This window comes from Hyposmocoma kahamanoa, unplaced genomic scaffold, assembly GCF_003589595.1.
Source record: "Hyposmocoma kahamanoa isolate Upper Pololo Valley unplaced genomic scaffold, ASM358959v1 162111, whole genome shotgun sequence".
Lineage (NCBI taxonomy): Eukaryota > Metazoa > Arthropoda > Insecta > Lepidoptera > Cosmopterigidae > Hyposmocoma > Hyposmocoma kahamanoa.
This window is the reverse complement of record NW_020653584.1, coordinates 1-13,231: the sequence shown is the minus strand read 5'-3', so window position 1 is coordinate 13,231 and position 13,231 is coordinate 1. Positions and strand designations below refer to the sequence as shown.

The 13,231-nt window shown below is 36.1% G+C and overlaps 1 protein-coding gene across 1 annotated transcript; it reads right to left on the bottom strand.

The window, feature by feature from the left end:
- Nucleotides 1-1,419: 1,419 nt before the first annotated feature.
- On the bottom strand, nt 1,420-12,699 carry LOC113225518 (the record flags this gene model as incomplete). Its single annotated transcript, XM_026457839.1, has 4 exons — nt 1,420-1,575; nt 9,203-10,241; nt 10,749-11,732; nt 12,147-12,699. Coding segments are annotated over 4 exons (2,732 nt in total), but the record flags the coding sequence as incomplete, so codon positions are not given.
- Between the last annotated feature and the right edge of the window lie 532 nt (nt 12,700-13,231).

Genomic DNA, 13,231 nt, shown 5'->3' with positions numbered 1-13,231 from the left:
AAACGGAATATTATCATATTTATCCAAGTAACCAAAAATTTCATTAGTGCTTTTTAAGTGCAGGATTTGCGGTGTATTACTGCATTTTAGTTGAGATGTTTTTGTTGGTAGTACGGAAGGTATTTATTTAGCAATGCAGAATAATAATTTTAAATTTTTGTGTGTTTATTTTGACAGTTATAATCTGGCAACATTGGTTAAAAAGCCATCCGGTATCACATCCTCGTGTCACAATTTTAGTGATCCATACGTGCAAGTAAATAAAGATGATCTAGCTTACACGTAAAAAATTTGTTTAATGTATAAATTTATAAATGGCCATGCCTCATTTGTGATACACTCACGTATCGTTTGGACCTCGAAGTGCACCATATAAATATGATATATGCACAGGGAATGTGTTAAATTAGACAGTGTCAGAGAGTGAATGAGAACGTGACGGTATGTAAGATTAAAATACAAGGTATGAATGTTGATCGAGTGAATAAGTTTGTGTATCTGGGTAGTGTGTTTACAAGAGATTGAAATTTTGATGGACTTTGAAAGAAGGGTACGAAATGGAAACGCAGTAAATGGAGCCATAAATGGTCCAATGGGGCGCAACACCTTATCTCAAAAAGCACATATGTCCATACACAACGCTTTGCCGGTTCCCATACTGACGTTTGGTAGTAGGAGTTGGGAATGGCAGAAGAAACATGAAAGTAGAATTAATACAGTGGAGATGAGATCTTTGAGGAAAATTGTGTGGAATAAAATTGACTGATAGAGTAAAGAATACAATAATACGTGAAAGACTTAAAAGGATGTAGTGACTAGAATAGAGAAAGGAATGTTAAGGTGGTGTGAGCATGTAGAGCGGACGGATGTAAGAAGAATTACCAAACAGATTTATGATGCGAATGTGGATGGAAGGGTTTTAAGAGGACGTCCCAGAAGGACTTACATTGATCAGATCAGTGGTGTCCTCACAAAGGCTGGGATCCGAAGTGACAAGAATAAAAGAAGTTGTATGAAAAGGGTAGTTGATGTATGTGAGGTTCGAGAGACGTGTCAGGATAGAGAAAAGTGGCGTTCCGTGGTTTCTGCCTAACCCTCCTGTGGGATTTGGGAGTGAGCTTATGTATGTACGTAGTCAGAAAATGTTCACACTACAACGAGGCAAGGCGGGCCGGGCCGCATCCGAGTCACGGACGAGCTCGGAAGCGCTCGGGCGTCTCTCGTCCGTGCCACAGACAAGATACGTTGTAATGTGAATCACTTCATGTACGCAGATTTGTAATCCGAGACTCGTACGTGGCGCGACTCGCGCCCAGCACGGTGTAACATGAACAGTCCTTTAGCATTTATGATGTCTGCTTCAGCTAGATTAATGTGCAAATATTTTAATGTGTGCGGATGTGGTATGTGGTACATTACCTGATTAAACCGTTTAATAAGCGCCCGTACAGTAGCGGCGTGTTGCTGCGCAAGAGTCGGTGGTGCTCGTCTTATCATGTGACGTTCGCTACCTAACGCGGCGCACTCTCCACCGAGGTCTAGGGTCACTTGGCGGAGGTAGTCTATTGGAGGTACCTGAAAGTAAAGAAGAAGAGGTATTTAGGAAATATTATAGGACTGTATACCAAACAAATCAATAACATATAATTTGACTGCCACGTAGAGGTCCCGGGTTCGATCCCCCGATCGGGAGATATATATGCATGACACATACATACATTTATTCAGGAGTTAACCTATGAGGATACGGAACTACTAATTACTGTCCCAGTATAATTAGTTTCACATGTGGATTATTTTATTTTATTATAAAATTGTTTTAGTTATTTAATAAGAAAACTTTCTCCATAATGATCGCCTTGCCAGCACACCATCACTTGCCTAATCATATTTCAATTCCCTCGTCAACGCACACTCACATCCTCCCACATAGTTACATGCACAACAATCATCCACCTTCATTACACACACACACACACACACACACACACACACACACACACACACATACACACATTTATACGCACACTTAAAAATTCATATACACAAACAAATACTAACAAACTATCTTTTTCCTTTTTATTTTATGTTTTTTATATTTTCCAAAGGGTGGAGTCCTGGTGACCTGAAATACAGACCTGGAATACGTCTAGTTTAGGCACCAGTCTCCCACAATATTCTTTCTTTTTCTTTTTTTTTTATGTATAGTGCTTGTTATTATGCACAATGTACCTATATTGTTGTGAGAAAATAAACAAACTTATTATTATTATAATTTCTCTCGTGAATTTGTATGTAATTTAAGGTTGACTATGTGTGTCCATGGCATCCGCGATACAGAGTTTCTCTAGTGCGGCAGGGCGTAAAAAAAATATTTCTGTCATTTAATTTGTTTGAAAACTATTCTGTGACAACTGCGCTCCGATTGGCCAGCCCGAATTCGAAACAATTGACGGGTTTCGTCAATGGGTCAATTGTTTCACTTCAAATCGTCCAGTTAACTTGAGCTTTATTGTAATGGACGAAAATTGCAAAATTACGTATTTAATTGATGAGGAAATTTGATTCCGTTTCTTCTATAATTAGATTTTTGCTGTTTTTCCCCAGACAATGGAATGGAACAGCACGTCATTGTAAGAGATATTATCTTTCTTACAATAAATACAGAATATTTTTGGAATATACGAAGACGTACACACGGGTCAGTTGTTGGCGCTGTCTATATTTCAGTGCAAATGAGAGTTGATATTTATAAGTGAAGTATCACTAATAAGTTACCAGGAACGTATGTCCCTTATTTCGTCTCTATTTCTGGTTATATACTCGATCCTCACAGCTCATACTTTATTAGTACATAATATCGTGTGATTTTCTATGTATATATGTGTGTGTTTGATGAATAACATCCTATTTAATTTAATTTAAATAGATGGCGTTAGTTGTAGTCTAAAACGAAGAAGGAAGTTGTTCATTTATTATTTTTTTTATGATAACAAGTGACTGGACGAACAAGGCGCCACTTAGAGCTTTAAGTCGTAAAGCTGCCTCTGTGCCCGTCACCCTGAGATATAAGCTGACAAGTCCCATGTGCCTGTAATTTCAACAGCAATTTGATCAAGTACAATTCTGAGAAAGCTTTATGGAAAAGAGGAAAACCCATTAGGGAAATCCCTTGCTTGCTGAAAATCAGCGCCACGAAACGGCTTAAAAAAATCCTTTGTGGCTAAAGCTGAGCAAGTTCCGATTGCATCAAGCGCGACACGCATGACGGTGAATCAGGTACTGCATTGTCAATTGTTTTAATTTTTCTTTTTTTATTCTCATTATTTACATCATTATTCTCGCCTCTCCCAAGGCCTAAAAGATTAATTTTGAATTTTTAAATGGGAGAGGCGGTATTTCCCGGCACTGGAACAGTCGGCCAAAGTCAGGGACTCAGGTTCAAGAACCGGCGAACAATACGTGTCGTATCGAGCAGGACCGCCTTCTGCATTTGTGTTGGAAGCGACACGCCACTTCTGTGGCGTGGATTTTTGGTTGGATTTCTATCCAACCGCCTCTCTAACAAAGGCTGACTGGAATTAACCCATTTGCGGACAAAACAATTGGGATTATTTCAGTGGAGGCCACATCCCACATGTCAGTGATCGCGTGCGCCAGGTCGAGATACTTCCGGCGTTTCTCGGTTTCGGCTTTCACGAGACCCTTATCATGCGGGATGGTAACGTCTACAAGAAATACCCTCGACTGCGAACCAATTCCCGATCCAAAATTCGCAAGAATAGCCCTGTCCGCGATAATGGGTCGATCCCATTGACTTACAATTATATGGACGTCGGGTCCGCGCTAAAAAGTGTCCGCACTTGTAAGGCGCTAAAATCGTATACAGAGCGCGACACTCCGCTTTAGTCTTCATTTGTTCTACTGACAGCGCGATACTGCGATGACATTACAATTTAAATTTCGAATAGGTTGACTTGGGGCATTTTTTTCGTGGTTTTTGTATTAGACCCGTCGTCCATTTATTTGTAAGTCAATGGTCGATCCCAATAGATTTTGATGCGGTCATCTTCGAGTATTGGCTCCGATGAATACTTGTAATATGGCAACCCCTGTTGCACGAGTTCGTACTTCAGAGCGAGCTCTTGGTGTATTATTATTATTATTATTGTTCCTCTGTTATTTCGTGTCTGTGCTTGTGTAATAAACAGTTTTATTTTCTTTTTTTCCATTAAATCACTGTACTATAATATCAAGCAATTTAGACTTGTAGTGTGTACTCACGGCGTATAATTTAAAAATGATATTACATTGGACACCAATACGATTTTTTTACGATTTCGTACCTCAATTCGTGTTCCCACATTAAATGAGCATTTTTAAATCTGCCTTGTTTTCATATTCATATTTTTGTTCACTCTTAGCATGCTTTTGTAACATCTATCTATTATTATATTTGTCAAATCTTGCAAAATATAATAAATAATTGTAATCACATGGTGACACCCTGCAAAAGTTCCTTGTTTCTAAGTTGAAAATTCTCGTCTTACACCCATGGTTGTCCTTCTCCGACATCTCGGCCATAATCATCTACATTATTTCTTCAATATTACTATGTTCTATTTTTACCAGGACGGTCCATGAAAATGAGAAGAAGAAGTTTATCTGTCGGCAGACTGCGTCTCAATCTACCGACCCAAGAGATAGGGTTTTCCGAAGAGACTACGGGCTCGACGGCAAGACCAGGGTACGGCGGGCGTCCGGGCCAAGCCCTCCGCCAGTGATACGCCTTTACGGGCGTCACTGGTGGACCCGGACTTGGGTATGGACTCGCTGGGGTTTGTGGTGAGCTGCGGAGATGAACATGTTTGTCTGTTTCGTGCTAGCGCGTCTTATTGGCGGTCTAGTTGAGGGCCTTAAAAGTCAAAGATCTGAGAGTCTTCAACCATTGCGCCCGAGTCTGCATCTTGCTCTACACTTTGGGAATTAAAGTTGACAAGTTCCAAGCGCCTGTAGTTTTACCAATTCACCTTTCAAAAACGAAATGCTGTAATGATCACATTAGGGGAGAATTGGGTAATACCGCGCCATTAAACAATAAGACCCATAATTAAGTTCAGACCTGGTTTATAAAAACAAAATTTATAGTCGTTTAAACGGCAGTTGTTGCAAAAATATAAAAAAATTGGAAAACGCAGTAGTGACATCTCTAGCAAGGGCTAGAAGCTGTAAAGGTGTCTAACGGGGTGACGAAATACTTTCATAGATTTCTCATAGATGGCGCTACGGCTACAAAAGTCGTTGAAAACCAAATACAAAGATATAACCAAATACAACAAGCACGTAGAATAATTTGCGAGGTCCTCTGGTTCGTTCCGTGGCTTAGTTGGTATAGCGTCTGCCACGGTATGCTAGAAGACGTCGGTTCGAATCCGGCCGGATCGAAGGAATTTTTTCTGAGTGTTCGATCTTTGTATTAATAATTATAACAAACTAGTGGAGTAGTTTCACAAAAAACAAATATTAAATATCAATTTAATACATAATTTATTAAACACAGTATATTCAACTGGTCTGATAACATCGTGTTCGGGTCTAAAAAAGCCGTGCCCCAATAAATTTATTGTAATTCGTTGAACGTTATATTTAATTTTTTGGTTGCAGTTGAGGTCCTTGTGAAAGTTCGTCCAGGGTATTACTGCCACCTTACCTGTTTCTGCCACCAAATAGTAATGTCAGCATTAATGTGTTCCTGTTTTGAAGGGTGAAATTGCAGGCACATGGGACTTGTCAACTTATGTCTCAGGGTGACGGGCGCAGTGGCAGGGCCACTCAGATCTTTGCGATGTAAAGCTCTGAGTGGCTCTGCGACTGTTAGCTCTGAGTAGCAGTAATTAAAAAAGAAATAAACATAAAAGTGTAAATTACGAATTGAAATTAATTAAAACAAACAATTCATGTTACAAATTACTTTATAACCGATTTCAAAAAAAGGAGGAGGTTCTCAATTCGACTGTATGGTTTTTTGTATGTGTGTTACGCGATGACTCCGGTATTTGTGAACCAATTTTCATGATTCTTTTTTTGTTGGAATTCTATACTTACATAGTGGTCCAATTTAATTTTGAAGAAAATCATCCACCTCTAAGGGTGGCTGTTCACGCATGAAAATTCATTTTTATAAATAGCGCCTAAATTTTACTTAAGGAGCAATTATTTTAATGGTTGGTTTTACTATTCTCCAATTCAAGGCGTTTTTCTCTCTCAATATACTTTGAGTAGTGAGAACCAATTTTTATTATCTCCCGTGTCAAGTCAAGTATAGTGGCGAACTAGGGGATATTTCAATAAAACCTGGCAAATAGGTATAATTCCACGTACTTTTGAGGGTGGGTTTTTATAGTATTGTGTACTGAGATTGAGATGGGGCAGACAATCCAGTTAGGTAAGTCCAACTTTGAGAAAGAGATCTCTCGTCGAATCCAGCTCGGATGGGCAGCGTTCGGGAAACTCCAAAAAATCTTTGCGTCCAAATTACCTCAATGTCTCAAGACGAAAGTCTTTGACCAGTGTGTGTTGCCAGTGATCACATATGGATCAGAAACGTGGTCCCTCACTATGGGCCTCATAAGAAGGCTCAAGGTCCCTCAGCGGGCAATGGAGAGAGCGATGCTCGGTATTTCCCTGCGTGATAGAATCAGAAATGAGGAAATCCGTAGGAGAACTAAGGTAACCGACATAGCTCGAAGTGGGCGGGGCACATAGCTAGGAGAACCGATGGCCGTTGGGGCGGAAAGGTTCTTCAATGGCGACCGCGCACCGGACGACGCTCAGTGGGTAGGCCCCCCACCAGGTGGACCGACGATCTGGTGGAGGTCGCCGGAAGCCGATGGATGCGGGCAGCGCAGGACCGATCGTCGTGGAGATCGTTGGGGGAGGCCTATGCCCAGCAGTGGGCGTCGTATGGCTGAATGATGATGTACTGAGATTATTTAAATCTTAGAAAACTTTTATTCGATCAAGAACTACGTATTGCCGTATTAAAGTCTTAGGGCAGTACAGGCATTGTGTTTTGAACTTTTACAGGTTTTCCTTGGTCTAGTATCTGCGTGATCCAATCTAAATATGGGCTGACAGGTATGAAAGTAATCGCTGGCTCAATTTCGTTGACAATACCAACAACTCTATTTGAAAAAATAACCGGTCCCCCTTCCAGGATATTTAAATTCTCACCCAAATGTTGGTTACATTCTGGTGCGAGGCACAGTGTTATGCCTTCAGCTTTAACATTGCAGGTGGTAACTGCACCAGAATATGTTCGTAAAATATATTTGTTATCCCCCTGTCTTAATGTGATGTCTGCTAAGGCTCCTTTTGTACAATTATTGTTTTCCATGCCATAGAAGTTTACGGATACACCGAGTAGCGAGTTGAATTCGAAAGCTGAAAGTTTTCCTACAGGTTGCGGAAGATTATATTGAGTTTTCAACATAGCAATGTCGTTGACAGTTGAAGAATGTAAGTCATCTGTACCGGGATCTCTTTTTATAAACACTTGTCTGTAGTTTGGATGTTTATATATTTTCAGCACCGTTGTGGAATCACGTGTATCTAATAAATCGTTACCATTATTTTTAGGTTCCGTTTTATTGCGATGTTTACTTCTCTGTATATTGTTATAATTGTCGTACATAATGTGCAAGGTTGGTTTTGGTTCGGGTGGTATGCAGTGAGCAGCGGTTAGTGCAAAATTTAGAGTTATTGTTACAGCGGTACATACGCTTTTGCAATAGTGATCCAATTCATGAACTAACAGTACTATGAAGTTAAATTTGGAATCGGATAAGTCGTCATATCCAGTCGTCGTGTCATGTGGCGATGTGGTTTTACCATCATCTTCACCATCATCATCATTATCAGATCTTGCCCGTCCTTTGTTAGATTTATGAAATTTCGTTTCATTTGTGGTTCTAAATCGTACTGCTTCTGATTTGTTTCTAGTCGAAACACTAATGTCGCGGACTTCAGGTAGATCTTTTTTGTTTTCATCATTTTGATTATTACTTGTATTAATTTGGTGTTTTACCATTTTTTTATCTGTTTTATATTCCTTTTTTATATTTGTAGAAACGATGTGTTCATTTTGTTCTTCAGTATTTTCCGTGTTATTATGGGTATCATCATTTCGAATTTTATTTCTGAATCTACTGTGTTCACCATTACCGTGTTCAATTATTGTATGTTCACTATTGGCGTGTTCACTTTCGGAATGTGTAATAGTATATTTATGATCTCTTTTCATTTTAACGTAATCAACGTCTTTTTCCGTAGATTTTTTCATAACATTGTCGTATTTAACACGATGTTTGTTAAGAAACTCATGTTCAATACTTTTCCTATCAAAAATTTTTTGGTCATCAAAAGGTTTGTTATGAGTTTTTTCGTTGCTTTCTGTTTTATGATCGCTGTCATCATTTTTATGATGTGTATTTCGGTGAAACTTATTTTTTGACTTCGCATAGTTACTATCCTTATCTGTATAATCGATGCGGTCTTTATTTTTATTGTAATGATCAACGATAACGTAATCATCACTTTTGTGATGTTCTCGTTTTTTTTCATTACCACTATTATCATTGGTAATGTCGATGTCATCCTGTTCATCGTCATGTTTGTTATTGTGTCGAAAATGTTCTCGGTTATTGTAATCGTTATAATGTTTTTCATGTCGCCGTTCAGATTTCAAATTGTCATCGTTATTGTCTGTGTTTCCATATTTTGAAATACTAATGTTTTGATAATTTTTACTATTATCCTCTACATGACTGTTTGAAAGGCGTTTATCTGTATCTCTACCATGTTTACGTATTTTGTGGCTAAAGTTTAATTCTTCCATGAACGGATTATTGTTATCATCATAATTTCTATCGTGTTTGTATTTGCGAGTGTTCTCAGGATATTGAAGCTTTTGTATATAGAGATTTTCATATCTTTCTTCCCAAAGTGTAGTTGGTTTTTCAGTAATTTGAGTTGGAACTACCATTTTATCGTTATTTTGGTTATGTTGTTGTCTTTTTATAACAGAAACATTCGAATCCGTTTTTGGGACATGTGAAGTTGCAGCCGTTTTTAAAAGTAGAATATTATCTGTCTTATTCTCGCTATGACGAGCTAAAATGCTTTTTTTTAAGGCACTCCATACATTGCTTTTGAAATTTTCTCTGTAATTTTTTTCCTCCATATCTTCCATTTCCTCCAAATCATCAGTCATGGTTGTTTCATTGTTCTCTTTAACTTTGTTGTCAATTAAAGCATCAGTTAGATTAAGCACGTCATCTTTTTCAACATTTTCAGTAACTACCGGTTTTTCAAGAGTTTTTTTCTTTTCATATTTTTTTGTTCCATGTTTCTCTTTCCGACGTCTAAAATTACTTAAAATCATTTTTTCATCATTTTTAGTAGCAATATCATTGTCTTTTTTCGGAATAGAATTGTCACCGTGATTATCTTGCTCGCTAGTTTCCACCGTATTGATAGAAATTTTTGAATCGCTTTGTTCAGCACGCGAAAGTGTATTATATTTCTCTTTCAAATATGCTATTTCTCGAGGTCCAATAACACTAAAATCTGTCTTCTTTGAAGTTCTTCGCCTTCTTTTAAGCCCGCTAGGTTTTTGTTCATTTTCTACATTGCCATCGTTTCTCCATTGTCTGATTAGATCTTTACTTATTTTACTTTTTGTATTATTGGAGTAATCCTTTCTCATAATATTCAATTCGATATTTCTTCGTGAGTCCAACTTACGTTTCGCACCAGAAATGTTATTTTTCTTACGATGACGTCGCCTAAAATCGAAGTACTCAATGCGATATCCTGGTTTCTCTTCAATTCGTATTTTGGGCCCAAATCTTAAGCTTTCTTTTTTAATAGGGTCATTTTGAGCTGCACCTAGATATGGTTCTTGATTTACACCTTCAGGCGACCCCGGAAATGAACGTTGAGGACTTTCATTGTTAATACTAGGAGTTTTATAATTTTCTGGGTAGTTACCGTAATTAGTATCAATAGCCCGTTGTCTATCATAATCTTTTCCAACACCTCTTGTATCCATTTCATTTTGGTAATTTGGAGTGACCGGTTTAAGAGACGGGTTATATCTGTCTTCAGGTTGGTTTTGGGAATGTGGCCGTGATTCATAAACTTGTGTTGGTCTTCTTTCACCGTATTTTTCTGGTTTTTCTCTATAATTTGAATGTTTGATCTTTAGATTACTATTTCTGTTTTCTTCATAATTATTATCATTGGCATTATCATCGTTATTTTTGTAATTGTTGTTATTAAAATAATTTTTATCGTAATAATTATTTTTTAAGTCTTTATCTTTACTGTTATCATCTCTATTTATATATTTTTTTTTATCATAGCCATAGTTTGGCGCGTTGTTAATATTTTTGTCGTAGTAGTCGTTACTTTTGATATGCTTCATGTTTACATCTTCATTTTTATTTACGTTATTATTTATTGTCTCCGTGTTTCTGTTATTTTCATTATTTCTATATTCTTGACTATTTTCTAATTTGTCATTGTTAGTAACATATTTTTTAACTGTATAATTTTTGTTTACCATTTTATAATTATTATCGTTATAATTTTCATTATTATTTTCGTTATCATATTTTTTTTTATTAGTGTAATAGTTATTTTTGTAATAATGTTTATTATTTGCTGTTTGTTGGTAATTTTCGTACCCATTTTCATTTAAATTACTCATAGGATTTTCTGCATATTTATCATTTTTTAAATGATTTTGATTATTAGCATCATTATTATCATGGAAATGTTGTAAATACTGCTCGTATCGAGATTTAGTTACATGTTCTTCAACTTTATTATTTTGGATATTTTTTTCAATGTTTATGAATTCGTCAATAGGACGTTTGTCTAAGTGTTCGCTGTCAGATCTATAAATTTGTTTCAATGTAGTCGTTTCAATTTGAACCACAGGTTTATTGAAACCTTGTCCGTCTTCTTCAGATTCTCCAGGTTTATTAACTTTTATTAGTTCAACACCGTCTTCCCTTGGCTTTCTTATAGGATCTAGGCGTTCATTAGCTCGAGAAATTATTTTAGAAGGCTTGTGTATGGGCTTCAACTTCCTATGAGGTACTTGAGGTGGCAAAACTTCAGGATTGTGGTAATCATTCATTTCCTGCTCAACGTACTGATCTAGAGTCTGTTTATGAGCTTTATCAAATCTTTCCACACTGAAGCTTTTTATTCGTCTTGGCATAGCTTTACTAGGCAGTCGGTTATATTTGGGCGTGTGGCTATCTGAATTTTCCAAACGACGATTTACAATATCAGGGTATTTCTGGGATCCTAAGTGTTCTTTTTTATGGTTAATTTGAGATCTGTCTTGAATATTTTCTCTACTATATTTAGCATCTTGTTGACTGTTTTTAAATTTATTATCCTTGTCAACATCTCGTGATTTTGGTTTGTAGTTCGATTTGTTCTCTTCTTCAGGTATGTACTTGTCATTCTTTTCACTAAGACCATCATAAAGGCTTATATCTGTATATTCTATAGATATTTTTTTTGGAGATTGGTTGCGATAATGATGTCGACCTTCGGTTTTGCCATCTTCAGGTTTTGTTTGATGTTCTATTTCTTCGGGGTTACGTAACTGTTTCTTAGTGTCTTTCGTAACTTCCTCTCTATCTTTATCCGCTCTATGAGTATGTGTTGTCTTAGTTATATAATTTCTACCTTTATGATAGTAACTGTTTCTTCTCTTGTGAATTGCATCCCGTATAGTTTTATGGGTGCTAGTTGTATATCTTGTTTTCTGCCGTTTAGGTTTAAATCCGTGAAACTCTTTACTTCCAAATGCATTTCCCTCTTGAGAGTCTATTATTTTTTCAATGTTCCCTTCACGGCTGTGAGAATCATTTTCACGTGAGTATTTCCTTCGATAATGTTTCCTATCAGTTTTTCTTTGTATTTCTTGTTTCATATTTTTATAATAATTTTCTTCATCTTTAGTAAAATCTGTTAATATTGTTGCATTGACATTTTTTATTCTATTTTTATCGATATCTGCAATTGTGTCAAAATATTTTTTATTATCATTATCGATTTCTGACTCCTTACTCTGTGTTAACTCTTCATTTTTTAATTTAACAAAATCGTTATCTCTTATTGTAAATCTGATTTGGAAGTCATTAAAATTGTTATCTTTATGTTTAAAATATTTTTGGTCCAATTTATCAATAATGGAATGATCTTTCTCTTGTAATACCGCTTGCTTAGTGTCATGAACAGTTTTCGTTTGTGCTTTATTACTTTTCTTTATCTTCTTATCATTCTCCCCTGACCAGAAGCCTTTTGGTTCCAAATCGCTCGCTCTTCGAGTTTCAAGGTCAATTTTTTCATGTTTATAATATTCTGCTGAAGAGTATTCATCGCTCTTCGTTTCATTCTCTATGTATATCTTCTTGTGAGCAGTTTCTTCTTTAAGCTTCTGATATGCTAAATCATACTCAATTTGCTTTTTGCTTTCGGCATCTTCTGTATCCAAATTTGAGCGTTGAGAATTTATTTTATTACTTTGATTTACGTCGACTTTACTTGCAGCAGCGTTATGTTTATCATAAACATTATGAGAGTCGAAATATTTTCTGTTTTTGTATCTGATTGCTGAATTAAGGTTTAAATGTATTATTATTGCTAAAAAAATGAAAAGCTTCATTTTTGTTGGTTAATTTCACATTTTATTTTTCTTTTGTTAAATCTGCTTAAAAGTCCGTCTTTTATTGTTATATATATAAAATTACTTGTAAATATTGGACGAAAATAAAATTTGGAAGTGTTTGGACAATTGAAATTGAGAAATCATTTTTATATTGTATTTTTATCGTAGTATGGAAATGGTGATAATAAAATTTACGATTAACTTTTTAAGTTGGTACCTTGACTTGATATGGTTGTTATATAATAATAATAATACCTTATTTCAAACAAAAACAATTATCCATAGTTTGTTAAGTAAAGAGCTTTGGAATAAAGGTAGTATAATGCAATTTAAATATTGATTTAAAATAAAAGAAGATAAAATTAAAATAAATTAAAATTATAAAATCCGGCCGGATCGAAGGAATTTTTTCTGAGTGTTCGATCTTTGTATTAATAATTGTAACAAACTAGTGAAGTAATTTCACAAATAACAACT